The sequence below is a fragment of the Mizuhopecten yessoensis genome, unplaced genomic scaffold (assembly GCF_002113885.1).
Source record: "Mizuhopecten yessoensis strain PY_sf001 unplaced genomic scaffold, ASM211388v2 scaffold481, whole genome shotgun sequence".
Lineage (NCBI taxonomy): Eukaryota > Metazoa > Mollusca > Bivalvia > Pectinida > Pectinidae > Mizuhopecten > Mizuhopecten yessoensis.
This window is the reverse complement of record NW_018403568.1, coordinates 478,887-496,247: the sequence shown is the minus strand read 5'-3', so window position 1 is coordinate 496,247 and position 17,361 is coordinate 478,887. Positions and strand designations below refer to the sequence as shown.

At 34.3% G+C, this 17,361-nt stretch overlaps 1 protein-coding gene across 1 annotated transcript; it reads right to left on the bottom strand.

Annotated features, from left to right (window-relative positions):
• Nucleotides 1-9,018: 9,018 nt before the first annotated feature.
• On the bottom strand, nucleotides 9,019-14,515 carry LOC110449798 (ras-related protein Rab-43-like). The gene is made up of 4 exons (XM_021496890.1): nucleotides 14,225-14,515; nucleotides 13,419-13,602; nucleotides 11,489-11,634; nucleotides 9,019-9,858 (listed from the first exon to the last, which is right to left on the bottom strand). The coding sequence occupies exons 1-4, from the start codon at nucleotides 14,420-14,422 to the stop codon at nucleotides 9,745-9,747; spliced, it is 642 nt and encodes a 213-aa protein (XP_021352565.1). The 5' UTR covers nucleotides 14,423-14,515; the 3' UTR covers nucleotides 9,019-9,744.
• Nucleotides 14,516-17,361: the final 2,846 nt, after the last annotated feature.

Sequence of the window (17,361 nt, the reverse complement as noted above, 5' to 3'; positions counted from 1 at the left end):
TAAACAATGTATAAAATGATACATTCTTAACGGCCCATTAGCTCAATATTACACATGGTCATTCTTTAGAGACACGGAAAGCTGTAGAACAGTATTGAAAATTATGGTAATTGATGCACCAGATACATTACTTTTCTTATTATTAGCTATTGCCTAGACACAAGATGCAAAGCACTTCCGATCCCGCGGGGTCCCCAATTAGTCAATACATTGTATAAGCATATAGCGAAAATTGCTCCCCCAACGTGTCCAATGAAAAATCAGAGGCCCAGAAGGCATGTATCGCTCATCTGGATAATAAAGCAACTATGGGAAATTATCATTATTACATAAAATCCTTCAAATGGTACACAAGGAGTAAGATTTAAACTAGAATTTCCCTATTGGGCCCTGTAACTCTCAGCACCCAGAGGGGCCTCACACTTCGCTTATAAAAAATTGAGTTTCCATGGCCCAATGATGCTCCAGACAAAATTATGATAAAATCCCTAATCCTAATGGTAGAAGAAGGATTTTAAAGGTTTTACCTATACAAAATTGAGTCCTCTTTGCCCAATGATGCTCCAGACCAAATTAGGATAAAATCCCTTAATCCCTACGGTAGAAAAAGGATTTCAAATGTTCACATTAAAGGTTTACCTCTATCCCCCGTCCCCCCCACCCACCTTTACCGCTATTTCCACTAGTTCCGCCCCACCATCACCACCATTTATACAAAATTGAGAGCCCTTGGCCTAAGGATGCTTCGGGCCAAATTTATTCAAAATCTACTGGGCCGTTCAGGACTAGTAGTGTTTTTAAATAAAGTTGACGGACGGATGGACGACGGACGCTGCGTCTTCGGACCAGGTGAGCTAAAAATGAATAACGAAACGCAACATTCCGCTCAATGTTTTATTATACACCACCAATATTAAAGTAGTCAATGAAAAGTAATGGAGACCAGCTCATTCACACCTTATCATCCAGGAGAATTTTTATTAAATCACATGCATTCAAGATAAAGTCCGAGTACCAGAAAAGCGCGATTTCCATGGAAATTATTTAACCTATTAATTTGAAAATCAATTTTAGGAGTTCTATACCTATTTACATGTATACATTATGGAGAACAGGTCGTAGTATAACCTTTCAGTGACGTATCAATTCATAGGAAAGTGCAGGTGTCCTTCCATAGTGTTTTGATTTGCATAACGCAAAATTAGTCCTGACTGGATATCGGTTAATTGATCAAATAAATCGTAACTATTGATACACTGTAACCGTAACGATTGGTACATTTTGTGTTGTATTACTAAAACTACTAAACTAATCACAACTGACTAAAAACAACCGATACTGGCACCACTCAGAAATAAATATTTGTATTTCTTTCTTAGTTTTCATGTTCTCCTTTCCTCCGATAGCATTAATAATAAACTGATTGACAGGTCTTTTTTGCATTTTTTACCTGTTTATCACATAATAAACAATGACAATAAATTGACATTACACATAGGCAAATTATTATGAAATTGTCATATTTAAAATAAAGCCTTCAAAGCAATATGTGTTTCTTTAAAAATGGTACACTAAAGAGTGTACCAAGATAGTGTAATTGGTGTACAAAGGCAGTGTAATTGGTGTACAAAGGTAGTGTAATTGGTGTACAAAGGTAGTGTAATTGGTGTACAAACAGGAAATAAGGAGCTACGTATACCAAGTCCAAAGGTAAGAAAGCATGATTTCATAGGAAAGATTGAGGCGAGATTAGAAACCGCGCCGGGCCAGAAGGATATGTGAAATTTATCTGTTTTTCGCCAGGCAAACATCCAGACAAAACCAATGTTAAAACACTGAAATTTTGGACATGTTTGTTCTTTTTTCCCATAAAAGTTCTTGAAAAGTTCGGCTGCCAGAGCCAGATAAAGAAAGTTATAATTTCCATGATTATAACACAAACATTATGTTACGTTACCTTTCATTTCTTTAAAATAAGCACCAAATTTTAAGAAAATATTCAAACATAACACGAAAAACATTATATCCTACTATAACAAAGTAACAAAATGATGGGGGGGGGGGGGGGGGGGGGAAGAGATTTTTTTTCTGAAACTTAGTTGTAACAAACACAAAATATCAGTGTTTACCTAGAAAGATGTATGTACCAATATTGAATCTGTATTACAACATGTTCAGTGCAATGCATAAATAATACAATGCGTAAATAAAGCTGTGGTATTTATATCTCCCTCCCTTTTCTTCTGTTTTCGATAATAGAAGGCCGTGACACTTAAACTAAAAACAAAAATTACTCTACAGTAAATAAAAATACAAACAATATTATCATCAGTTGCACTACTACATGTACAATATGACCTGAGCTCAATATACACACATGTATGCGATATGAATAATAACCCAAAACTTCTAAATAAACTAGAAATACAGAAATATAGTGTAGAGTTGTAATTTTGTACAGTATTAGTGATATTAGATCTCCATAAATTGTACAGCATTACAATAAATCTAACTCTCCATATACTGTACTGTTTACAATAACTCTAAATCTCTATACATTGAACAGGTTAAATACATGTAGATTGTACAATATTAGAATTGGGTTGAATTTTTCTAGCTTTGCAAAGTATTACGGAAATTTGTAAATCCCTGTAAATTGTATAGTATTACATTACAATTTAATCTCTGTATATCGTACTATATTAAAGCAGGATTCAATCACTGTAACTTGCATATTGTTACAAAAAGATTAATACATGTGGATTGTAGAGTATTACAGTAAGATTTAATCTTTGTAAATTGTACAATTTTACAGAATCGTTAAAATCCTGTAAATTGTACAGTATGACGGAACGAATAAAAATTCTGTTAACTGTACATTTTACACAGAGAATCTCTAAATTTCGCAGTATTTCAGTACGATTAATTATCTCTAGACTGCACTACAGTACTACAGTAAGATAAAACATATTTAATTAGCACACTATTGCAGCAAGATTACATCTCTGTAGATTGTATTGTTGCAATAAGATTACATATATCTAGTATAACAGCAAGATAAAATCTCTGTGGATTGTACAATACTACAGCATATTTACATAAATAACTGTATAGCACCAGATGCAAGTGGAAAAAGAAAATCATTAGTTTCCGATGTCAAAAACGCATTTGGAATAACTTTCAAATAAAAAAAAAGAACAAGTACATAAATCACTATGGAGGTAACTCATGGAAACATTTGGTTATTCATAAATAATGTCTTTCGTGAATTGGAAGATATCCTTATATTTGACGAACAGTGATTTGTTGTAAAATTTGTACCGATTCCTGTTATCTATATAGAATAAACATGACAAGTCTGATTTACTTTATCGAAGATATGAAACAAAATGAGACCAATAATAATAAATCTAATTTATATGGAAGCGTACCCTATCAAACGATGTCAAATTATTGGTGAATGCGATACCCTTCAAACCCTGGATATATAGACAATGCAATGCAAGTCCGCGTACAATATACTGTCATGGCAATATACAACGATATGAGCAATACAGGTCCCAATAATAAACAATACACTGGCTTATATGTGCGTCTCCTATGATGTATATGTCTCCAATTAAAGTCATAGATATCAATCTGAGATCACCATATAAAGCCACCGTTAGCGTAGCACAATATACAACATTATGGTTTTTTTATAATATTTTCTTACTTACTGGCTCGAAAAATTAAAAATAAATAAAAACAGATCACAATGTCAACACACAAGGACAATATCAAGAAGACAAGGGGAAGTGACGATACATCAAAACAAAATACAACATTATGAACCCACAAATAAACCAGAGGCGAAACCAGATGTTACAGAGAACAAGCTTTCCTGCACCACTCGTTACCCGGGATGCCTCATTATATCTAGGAAATATGTTGATTACCAAAGACCTAACACAATGGACAAGACTCTATCACAATAGACATCCCCGTTTTGTAACTGGCATTTAGCTAAGGTACAGTGGTGCATATCTGATAGAAAAACCTGGCTTAGTAGAAGTTTACTTTTTCCTGTTTCTGTAAAAGAAAAGTTAAAATCAAAGTTCCCTCGCATATATAATAATATATCCCATGATGATATGACTCCGTGTAAACTATGACTTCACCGTCTGTCCCTTGTTGTACTTCTTTCCATTCATAGTCTTCATATAAAACAATCACGTCAGTATTATTGTTTTACACGTAAACATATGCCAACTTGCCTTGTTTTCAACTACCTGATTTATTTTTAATAATGCTGTATCAATATACACCAGAATAGAATACATTAGTTAATGTTAACATATATTCTTCCACTTCAGTGGTGAAGAGACGTATCTTACTGCTGAATAGTACTTCTATTTGGCAAATGATATGAACATAATTGTTCTATCGCCTAATAAAGCCTTAAATCATCCTCGTAAATTCTAACAAGCATGCTGGGTGTGTTCAATCCTGAACACATCCGCGTTAACCTGACCTAGCAGCTTTGGTTCGCTGGCTCATTTGGTGTAACGTACGAGGCGTCCTTCATTTATTTCTTCTTATATTATATTATCAAACGTCAAATATTCCATCATTATACACACACATACACACATTATAACAATGATAATGTTTCAATTATACAACAGCCAATAATATAAGACATGTATTGTGTTTGAAGAAAAAAAAGAGAAGAAAAGTGAATTTTGTATTAAAATACATTGTACTAAATTCACTTGACTTACGAAGTTTAAAGAGTAAAATATCAGAAATAAAATTGGTATCTTTCCTTCGATTACTTTACTTTTATTCTTTAGACAAACATGTACTAGTAACTAGCCATTATATTTTACCATATGGCAGACGTTTTACGTAATGTGGCTAATATCTACATCATTGCAGAGAACGCTATAAATCCTTAGAATTTTAGAAGAGTTAACTTGGTCTTGGAAGTTGTTGTTTGTTTATAAACATTGGTGGAGAGTTAGTGGTGTATTCATCTGTTTTGAATCAGTTATGAATTTTGTTTATTCCATAGGTTTTGAAAGAGAATATCTTACCCGTGATTACTTTATTGAGCACTTAGCTGGACTTTATGGTAAACACTATTGTACATATTTATATATAATATTTGTTGTAAATGTAAATACAAATATGTATACATGTGTTTATAATTATTTAATTTTCGACTTGCAAATCGATTCTGGGCATTTACATTGGAATGTCATGTGTTTAGGTTAGCATACATTAATCCAAAGTGTTAGCCAAAAAAATCAAACTTGAACACAAACCTATATAATAATCGACACTTACTTTGCGTGGCAATCACTTCACCGAGATGGAGATCAAGCTCCCATTGGTATGTAACCACTTCATACTGTCATGTGACCTTCCACAATTATTTTACAACAACCAGGGAATGTCACTGACAAAGACCAATGCATTTGGTCGAAATATACTTGCCCGTTACAAATGTTTTGCTTTAGTCTGTGAGCTACGAAGCAATTGTTGCTTTATAATTATAGTGTAATAATGAAATACTGTTTCTTGCTATATCATATTTTGATTTTGACATTGTCATAATTATTTGTTGATTTGTACAATCTTTATTAGCTATCCGAATGAAAATGTTCAGTCCTGAATACATAAAGCATTGTGCTGTTGTTTTAAAGCTTTAAGAACGACTTAAATGATACAAATAACACAAAGTATCACATCCACTCCTGTAAGCACCTCGAAATTAATACTGGTAGTTTATAGTTCTCAGCATGAGTTTACACCCCTGTTGAGGCCAAGTATGACCAACCATTTCTATATATATGTAGACAGTATGACCAACTATTCCTATATATATGTCGACAGTATGACCAACTATTCCTATATATATGTAGACAGTATGACCAACCATTTCTATATGTATGTAGACAGTATGACCAATTACCATTTCTATATATATGTAGACAGTATGACCAACCATTTCTATATATATGTAGACAGTATGACCAACTATTTCTTTATCAATGTAGACAGTATGACCATCCATTTATATATATATGTAGACAGTATGACCATCCATTTCTATATATATATGTAGACAGTGTGACCATCCATTTCTATATATATGCAGACAGCATGTCCATCCATTTCTATATATATGTAGACAGTAAGACCAACCATTTCCATATGTATGTAGACAGTATGACAAACCATTTCTATATGTATGTAGACAGTATGACCAATTACCATTTCTATATGTATGTAGACAGTATGACCAATTACCATTTCTATATATATGTAGACAGTATGACCAACTATTCCTACATATATGTAGACAGTATGACCAACCATTTCTATATATATGTAGACAGTGTGACCAATTACCATTTCTATATATATGTAGACAGTATGACCAATTACCATTTCTATATATATGTAGACAGTATGACCAATTAACATTTCTATATATATGTAGACAGTATGACCAATTTCCATTTCTATATATGTAGACAGTATGACCAATTACCATTTCTATATATATGTAGACAGTATGACCAATAACCATTTCTATATATATGTAGACAGTATGACCAACCATTTCTTTATATATGTAGACAGCATGACCATACATTTCTTTATATATGTAGACAGTAAGACCAACCATTTCCATATATATGTAGACAGTATGACCAATTACCATTTCTATATGTATGTAGACAGTATGACCAATTATCATTTCTATATATATGTAGACAGTATGACCAACCATTTCTTTGGATGTACAAAATATGACATACTTGATATATGTAGACAGTATGACAGGCAGTTTTAGTTTGCAAACGACTGTTGCTATTTTGTGTGTTTTACTATTCACATGTACAACATTGAATATACAGAGAATTTAATGACAGGACCTTATAAACACATACCTCTATCACAAAACATATGTTCAGTGGGTGATAAACAACCACGTTATTCCTTCATATTTAGAATACCATTAAAATTCATCAAAATTAAAGCAAATCATTTTGTCAATGAAGAGTACATCTTTCAGTATGTAACTTGTTATTTTTTTATTTTTTGGGGGATTATACAACCAATACAAAAATAAAAAGGTAAGGTAAAAGGTAAACTAGGAAATGAATTCCTTATAAAGATTTGAGATAAAAATAACCCAGGAAATGTAGTATATCAGAGGCTAGTCATATAACAACCTTCAATGTTGAATGTTCAATTCTTCACAATAAAGTTTTGGTATTCCGAAAAAAACACAACGTAAAGTATCATTAAACTTGCAGTTACCTAATGAGACCAAAGAAATTCAGAGTCAATAGGAAGCTACTCATTAGACCAGACTACCTCCTACTATTAGACAGGAAACAAAAAATCTTTTCCCTCCGTGATTCAATAAAGTGGCACGTTAAACAGGATTACCTCCAATGAATCTTCCAGTGAATCCATAGAAAAATATTTATTCCCTTACTGAGTTAAATAAAACTTATTCATTCCCTAAGCAAGTCAACAGAAAGTTACTCAGCTTATATGAATTAATGTTAAAGTGGAAATGCTTATGTGATGAACTGTTCTCATTGTGACTGTTTAAACTGACCCAGAGCAGCATTTTTCACATTGGGAATGGTTTTGAAATATATATATTATATATCTATATATCTTTATTCTATATAATATAATAAAAGATTTGGGGGATAATTTATGGGTCAGTTGACTCAAAGGGGAAAATGTGAGCATTTACAGCAAACCAGATTACCTCCCATAGACAAGAGGCCCATGGGCCTTAACGGTCACCTGATATATTTATACAGAGAGGTGATTTCGTTTTTAACACGAACAGAAATATTATTCAGTGACAAAAAAATATAAAACCACCTTATTCAATATCTAGCATACAGATTTAAGACTAAAAAGTATTTGAAACTAGCACCTCTGATTCTAAACAAGGAAAATGAAGAAATTTTAGCACACTGACTCCTTTGGGCCCCACCCTACAGCCCTTGGGGGTAGGGCTGGCTTAAAATGTTCAAAGTATCAAACTGTCAACTCAGGGTTATAATTCCAATCAAGTTATTAACATGTAATATTCAAAGTATCATTTGCCATTATAAACCATAATAAATTTTGCCCCCCCCCCCTCCTTCCCCAGGGGGTAAACGTGAGACCCTAGGGTCATAAACCTTAAGACCCTTCCATCTATGAAGAGTGTTTGATTCTACCATATCTGGGTCTTTGAGAAGATTTTTTTTTTAAATTTCAGTCAATTCAACCCTTTTTGGCCCCACCCATCAGCCCCGGGAGGTCAGTCAGGGGCTGATGTGTGCATACCATCAAACTGCTATCCAATACTGATAATGCTAACCCAAACTGAATTACTTCCAATGAAAATTAAACAAATGTTGGTCCAAAATGTGATTTCCCTATATCAACTATAGTAAAGTTTACCCCCTCCCCAGGGGTACACGTGAGACCCCAGGGTCATAAAATTCACAATTTTGGTAGAAGACCTTAAGACCCTTCCATCTATGAAGAGTATTTGATTCTACCATATCTGGGTCTTGAGAAGAAGATTTTTTAAATTACAGTCAATTTGACCCTTTTTGGCCCCTCCCATCAGCCCCTGGGGGTCAGTCAGGGCTCATATGTGCATACCATCAAACTGCTACCCAATACTGATAATGTTAATATAAATTTAATTACTTCCAATTGAAATTAAACAAATGTTGGTCCAAAATGTGATTTCCATATATAAACTATAGTAAAGTTTACCCCCTCCCCAGGGGAAAACGTGAGACCCCAGGGTCAAGAAATTCACAATTTTGGTAAAGCACTTAAGCTTAAGACCCTTCCATCTATGAAGAGTATTTGATTCTACCATATCTGGGTCTTAAGAAGAAGATTTCTTAAATTCCAGTCAATTTGACCCTTTTTGGCCCCTCCCATCAGCCCCTGGGGGTCAGTCAGGGCTTATATGTGCATACCATCAAACTGCTACCCAATACTGATAATGTTAATGTAAATTTAATTACTTCCAATTGAGACTTTGTCTCAGGTGACCTAAAAACTAACATTAACATACACATGAAGGTACTCATTCTCAGTTACTCATTATAAAGTTACTCATTCTCAGTTACTCATTATAAAGTTACTCATTCCCACAGTGACTCATTATAGAGTTACTCATTTCCAAAGTGAGTCTATATTATTGGTTATAACTTGATGATCTCATTCATCAAATCAAAAATATATCACTACACATAATAATAAATCTATAATGACAATAAATTTTATGAACTGGATGAATATATATTGCATTTGTTTATGACAGAACCAAATATCTGGTGCTATATACAGAAACGGGTTGTAATTCACAGTCTAGATATTTCAAGGTGTTTTAACACTCAAACTGTGCAATTTCAATCCATGTTCATCATTAATATATTATTAGAGTTTTCTAAAAAAAGTCATGAAATAGAATCATTCAAAGATCATAAGACATATTTGCACATCAAAGGTAACATATATATATATTAACTAATAAACTAGTTCTAATCAATTTTTATATTCAAATTAATTCATATTTAATATGATCTGTTTCAAAAAATAAATGATGTCAACTTGTATTTACTGAAATCCTTTTTTCCCCAAGAATATTTGAACCAGCATTGCATTTGTAGTTTGGCACCACCTTGTTTGGTTCCCTATAACTATATTTGTCTAGCTGCCACAACAAGACCAGCTTGTGCCGACCGTCCGTGTGTTTAGATTCACCCTGCCCAAGTCGTCATTACCGTCAAATCCTTGATCTCCACCATATCTTTTCTTTAATTCCTAAAATTTAAAATGCAACTCTTATATGTGATAATATAAGTGTATATAATGTAACAATAAATAGAAAATCTGTATAATGTATTCAGATTTATACATTATTTAAAAGATTTTGGGTTTAGACAAAAGATATTATGATTACAATTTTACACATGCATGTCTTGAATGCATGATATATATATAAATATGGTGCCTATTATCACACATGTACAATTCAAAGTACATGATGGTTTGGTTTGGTTTAGTATTATTTAACATCCTATCAACAGCTATGATCATTTAAGGACGGTCTCCCCTGTGTGCAAGATGCATGCGTGTAGTGTATGCATGAGTGTTTTGGGAGGCTGCGATATGTTCGTGTTTGTCTCCTTGTGATAGCGCGGAACTGATGCCGACTTGATAGTGCTACCTCACTGAAACATACTGCTGAAGACACACAGGAGGACACCCCACCTGGTCACATTATACTGACAACAGGCGAATCAGTCGTCACACTCCTAAATTGCTGAGCGTTAAGCAGGAGTAGAAACTACCATTTTTACAGACTCTGCTATGTCTCGGCCAGGGGACAGAACCCAAAGCCTTCTTTACAGGGGCGAAAACTCAATTAAAGGCCAAAAATGAGGCATTGTCAAGGGAGAAATTAGGGAGAAGAAAGTTGTTTAGAAAGAAGAGAAAAGTTAAGATCAAAATTTTATTCTTACGATCATGCAATGGGGGCAGCAGGTATTTTATTATGCCCTACCTGCAGGGACACATGTACATGATACTTAATATAGCAACATTTGATACATATATGTTCATAAACCAGTCAATATTATATATATATATAGGGAATTAACATTTAGAAAATGAAATATCACAGTTGACACAAAAGTTATACTATTGATAAATTAAATTTGTTTATCACACCAATGTAAAAGTTTTACATGGCAGTTATCTTCGACTATTCTCATAGCCAAGCCATCACCCCTAACCCTTGGTTTAAAAAAAATATGGCTTCAGTTTATTTTTTTATATTATGTTAATAATATAAGGCCAAACAAAACTTTTTATCTTTTATTTTAAGGTTTAAGGTTTAGAAAATGCCATATTGGCTTAACAATGCTTCCTTGAAAATTGCCCCAAAAAATGTTCAGGATAAGCACAAAATATGAAGGTAGATGTAGGAAACTACACGTGTGTATAGGATAACTAGAAACAAACACATTTTTTTACTTGGCCTATGCAATGGCCTATGCAATGCATCCCCTGTGAGAGAAAAAAAACATTGTCTGAGCAAGTTTGTTTAAAAAACTTAGTTCGCTTGTTTCCTGGAAACAAATCCATTTATAAATCTTACTTAACAAGAGGCCCAATGGGCCTGCATCGCTCACCTGGTATAAATTTCACACTTGAATATGGGTGAAGGTCATTCATTTTAACAAACTTTGTAGTCCTTCATCCCAGTTTGCTTCTGGCCAAATATCTACACCATAGGCCTTTGGGTTATTAGGAAGAAGTTGTTTAAGTAAAATATTAACGCCGGACGATGGACAGATGAAGGACGCCGCGGCATAAGCTCACTTGGCACTTCGTGCCAGGTGAGCTAAAAATCAGTGTTTAATGATAATATATTTTCAATAGTGAATACCTTTGCCATCCTCATGAATACTTCTTCAACGTTTGTATTTTCTTTGGCACTTGTCTCTATAGCATCTATCATGCCATGGTGATCTGCATAGGCCCTTGATTCTGCAGCCTTGACCTCTCTAAGATGTTCAAGGTCACTTTTGGTCCCTACAATAAAAAATTATCGTAATGTTTCGTAACTTAATTCCATTGCTTACTTGGATCTGAAATATTTATTTAATGGAAAGTGAGCACATGTCCAGGTATAACCAATAATTGTGGTGTTTCATTTTTACAATATGAACATCTCGTTCAATTTTAATTTATTAAATTAAAATTAAACCTTAATTGACTTATAACTGTCACTACATGTATACATGTGGGTTGATACTGGTGCCTGATATGTAATACTATCAAAAAGAGACAATAAGTGACTTATTATTACTTATTCACCTGCCTCTTTTATGAACGGGATCAATGTCATTTGTTTTGATAAACAAATTACCCTTTGAGTAAGCTACAGGACAAGTTATATCAACTCCAGCCTTCAGACTTAGCTCACTTAGTAAACTTCAGGACAAATTGTATCAGACTCAGCCGCTATAGACTTGGTTCACCCGAGTAAGCTGAAGGGCAAATCATATCAGACTCAGCCCATATAGACTTGGTTCACAGACTCCAGACCTGAGCTTATGGTTCTGAATATATAAGTCACCTGCACTTTTCAACATATATCCCATCTTATGACCTTAAAAGAAAGTAGGTCACTTCTTGGATCAAATTGAGAATAAAGTATGAAATTGCTAGAAGATTACATAGAAAATGCAGGATGAAATAATAAACATATGAAAAATCCCAGTCAAAACACATCCAGACCTGTTAAGAACCCAACAGATAAAAGCTAGCGTGCACAACGCCATCAGCTTTGGCTATGAAACAATAATTGATAGTCACCACCAAAAATTGTGAAAACTAACTCTCTGTAAACATTTCAGTGGTTTCTTAATACAGTATGAATAACATTTCTATTTTTTTTTATTTTTTTTTATTAAACAGTCACATTGGAAATTCTTTTTTTTTGCCAAATGCATTGCGAATGAGATGGCTAAAATGGGGAATACTAAGAGGTACACAGTATGTGTAGTAGGATGAGGAATAGTGATAGAGAACCCGCAACCCTTGGCACTCCAGTCCGATGCTCTACCGCTGAGCTAAAGGGAAATTCCTTACAGCTGAAGCTTGTAAGGTAACCTAATCAATGCACATCTTTTACACTATTTCCCCCTTTTCTTTTTTCTAACACCAACCCAGGTTATTTGACTCCCAACTAAGGATTCTTCTTTGTTGAATAGGGAGGGTCAACGGCACCAGTTTGTAGTAGGACGAGGAATAGTGATGAAATATAGTGCCATCGCTGGGGCTCTAACCCGCGACCCTTGGCTCTCCAGCCCAATGTTCTACTGCTGAGCTAAAGGGAAATTCCCTACAGCTGACGCTTGTATGGCAACCTAATCAATCGCATTTTTTACATGTGTTTTTTCTTTTGTGTAAGAAATTCAGCCTTGAACCTTATATTTGTAATAGAGTAACATCAAAAAGGGTACACGCCAGGAGAAAAGTGGAAAAGTTGTTGAGTTTGCAACTGTCTTAGTGTTTTGAGTCAACAGACTACAAATTGCCAAAGCAAGCTTCAGTTGAATTGCAATGCATTGTAATCGATTCAGTTTCCATGCAAAATTGAAAATGGACATTACACGTTCACAAACTCTTTCCTGCCTATTTCAAATAAATATCATTTTTTTACTCTGATCTAGTTGTCAAAGTTTAGTTCAAAACAAATACAATAGAATCTCTAGATCTGCAAGCGTTTGCCTCTAGGGAAGTAGCTCCAATATCATAATGTGCAGTATCAAGTTTGTAGCATAGATGTAATGTTCCTATATATATCCTACCTATTAGACATTGCACTGTATTTGTTCCAGCATATCTTTTAACGTCTTCTATCCAGCGAGACACATTTTCAAATGATGCCTTCTTAGTAATGTCATATGATAAAATTACACCATTAGCACTCCTGTAATAGCTCTGTGTTATAGTACGAAATCTTTCCTGGCCAGCAGTATCCCAGATTTGTAACTGAAAAAGAAAAGAAAAGTAATTATAATATAGCTACACAACCGACATTTAGGCACAAGCACCAACATCCTGTGGATACAGTGACAAAGATTTCAAAAAATCGTAATTCATTTTGATTTATTAATTTACAGAAAATTTATATTTGGTCTTTCAAGATTACCTAGTACTGGCTGCAAATGATTAAATTAGTTTTTGAATTCTTTGACCTGATGATGTATTCAAACCGATATTATAATAAATGTACATGTGTTACATGTAAAAGCACCAATAATAAAATAATAAATTCTATTTTTTTTTCAATATATATCTCTTATCCAATCTTCCAATATGTAATAGGAAAACTGGTTACCACTACTAAGAAAATATTGATGTATATTTTAAAAGCTGAACTGTTGGAGGAAATATGGTTATATTGATATCACAGATCTATGTTCATCTTACACACTCGGGTATCACAGGAGACACGTTGTCAAAATTAAGTTTTCGATCCACGAGATTTTCCGTTTTATTCTAACTATTTCGATTTCGTTTCGGGACTATAATCATTCCAAATGTATTTGAATAGCACCATTATCTGTGACATATCACGTTATAGATAACAGTACATGGACAGCATGATTACCTTTATTAGTTTCCCATCTATCTGCATTGTTTTCATTGTGAAATCAACACCAATCGTGCTTCCATGTTTCTCGACATACGTGCCCGATTTAAATCTCTGTACGACACAAGTTTTACCCACACCAGCATCTCCTATCAACACAATCTTAAAAAGATAGTCGAATGCGTCGTCTGTATCTGTTGTATTGAAGGAAGCCATTGAAAAAAGCGTTTCCTTTGAATTGTTTTGTCACATATTACAACATCCTGATGATGCGTCATTCAAAATACAGATTTCAATTGTACCGGAAGTTTAAACCATGTACTCGCCACTAGTACTACTATAAGGGCGCGTTCGATCACGAAAAAAGGAAGGTGCGTTTCAAATACGAATAAATTCAACGTAATTGCCTCAATAGAAAGAAATTGTATAACACGATCCAACAATACGCTGACACCACAGGCGTTCTTTTTAAAACTTAATGAATCTGATGTGAAGCACAAACCGCTACTTATCACCAACACAATGACATGGAGAATATTTTGACTCATTACAACATCAATTATGTATTATTCTATATCCGATAAAGTCGAATACGGGTTAATGAATAATTGATGGCATGTTCTTCAAGAATAATGTCTTATCTAACGATCTGTACTGCTACCGAACGATGATTCACACATGTTTTGCTTAATTTAATATCTCAATCCATAGGGGGTTCGGATGTAAACGAACAACAGCTGATCGTACGACACGCACTCGCGATCGGTACAAGCACACTCAACGTTACACATTCATAACATTACCCCGACTTTCAAAACATTGACGCCCGCGTCAACTGAGTTATAATACACATCAATTAAATACTTGTAGCAATTGACAATGATATGATAAATTAAACGTCCAATATTTTGAATAATCGTAGGATGGACAATATCATGCATATATTGTGCTTATTATTCACACTCAGTTAATGGTGTGTTTTTTTTCAAAAATAGAATAAACAATTCAAATAATTTAAGGTCAAACCTTCCCAATAAAAGTACAGTTACTTTTAAATGATTCTCTTAATCAGGTATAATCATCTATTTGCACAATAAATACCTCCCACACCAATACATGCAGCGTCACAATAAAAAAAAATCTTTTTTTTTTGATAACATCTTTATTTGGGTTTTTTCACGTGTCATTTTACAAAAGACAATACAAAACACAACTTGCATACACTCTTACTCTCGTACTATGGATATTTAAGGAGAAATTTCGAATTCCCATCCGAGATGTTTGTGACCGTAACGGTCTGGAGTTGGAATGAATTATTCGAAATTGGTTAATACACATCTCGGGCGGCGATCGAATTTGGTACAGGTTATAGGTGCATATGTGGATAAATATACAATACTTGGTAGATAAGCTATGGTATCATTAAGTTAGAAAATAGTCTCCATTTTTGGAGAAAGGTATTTTGTTTCCCTTTACATGTTGCAATATATTTGTCCACTTTACACTACATGTATATCTCTCTTTACACTTTCTATAAAAAGTGTATCACCCTTCATACGTTGTTTGTAAATGTACTATTTAACAATTAGCATAATAAGGTTCTGCAAATAATATGTTTTACCTATTTTCCCAAATAGAATATCTTGTTTTGCAAAGTTAATGTAATGAGAGGTTTTTGAGAATATCCAGTTTTCAAGAAGTAGCCAAAGACTCTCGACATGTTCACATTAAAAAACTATGTGTAGTAAAGTCTCTACGGATTGTTTGCAGAATGTACAAAGTGGGTTATTTTTTATTTTAATTTTTGTAAGAAAACTGTTAGTTGCAAGTATCCTATGTATAATTCTATATTGAAACCACTGCAGAGTCACATCTGTACTGCAGCGTCACAATATTGCTGTATTTACTATAATCATGAATTTTGACACATTTATTGTTATATATCATAAATATCCCGAGTAAGTTCTGATATTCCTGAGTTGGACACATTACAAATTGTGTTATTGATACACATATTCCATAAAGTGTGGTTTCTATCAAAGTTTCTTTAATTTCTGATGTCCACATACCAGAACACTACTACAACAATACACTCACATTAGTATATAAGATACTACTTATGGTCTGATTCCAACATATCAGGACCATGTGATGCCACATACTTGCAATAGTACATATTTAATGTACAAACCCTAACGTCTACTTACACAAAAATATAAAATATGATAACTGTATATCTGCCATCTGGAGGTCAAGAACATCAACATTACCTATAAAAGTTACAATGGACGTAAGTTGTTACATTCTTGTTCTTGCCTCATATTATTTATCTTACCACGGCCTATAAATAAGAATATATTTAGGATATTGATGTTCAATTGATTAACAGTACAGAGTTAAAAACTTCAATGATCTTTATCTTTATGCCTACATATGGGATAATATTTCTATGTACATTTATCTATTAATATAATAAAAATTACTTTACCACTGCAGCTTCCCGCACAGGTGGGGAAACACACAGGGCAGGGCTGGATGGCTGGCTGGCTGTGACTGGCGGCGTCTGACTTTTCTCCCCTGCCACTGTGGTTTCCAGCACAGGTGGGGAAACACACAGGGTAGGACTGGCTGGAAGCGTCTGGCTCGTCGCCTCCGCCACTGTGGTTTCCCGCACCGTCGGGGAAACACACAAAGCAGGGCTGATAGGCGGGGTATTGGGCTTCTCCTCTGCCACTGTGATTTCCCGCACAGGTGGTGAAACTCACAGTGCAGGGTTGATGTGCGAGGTGACTCCCATTAATATGGGGAGGTCAACCAGTGGCTCCTCGAACTCCACCCTCTCAGGTGAAGTGAATAGGGTCACCATCTCCATATCATAATTTAACCCATATAACTCCTCATCCGCTTTCGGCACAACCGCCATTTCAAATCATGGTGGACTAGCTATAGGTACTGGCTTTACTACACTTCTCAACTTTCATTGTGAAGGTGTGGTAGGATGTACGGGCAGCACACACTTAACACAATTGATATGAATATCAATGTGTGCTGCCTGGCTTGCCTTATAGCTACATTTGCTATAATGACAAGTCTGTGCCACTCCATGCTTATCCCGTAGATGCTGCTTTAAACTCTTCAACCTTCCATACTGTTTT

What these genes read in the sequence shown, in the direction of transcription:
- LOC110449798 (XM_021496890.1), bottom strand. Translation starts at nt 14,422, where the DNA reads ATGGCTTCCTTCAATACAACAGATACAGACGACGCATTCGACTATCTT. An exon ending in TAGATGGGAAACTAATAAAG is followed by an intron (nt 13,603 to 14,224) that starts GTAATCATGCTG and finishes TTTCTTTTTCAG; the next exon opens with TTACAAATCTGGGATACTGC. An exon ending in TACAGTGCAATGTCTAATAG is followed by an intron (nt 11,635 to 13,418) that starts GTAGGATATATA and finishes TTTTTATTGTAG; the next exon opens with GGACCAAAAGTGACCTTGAA.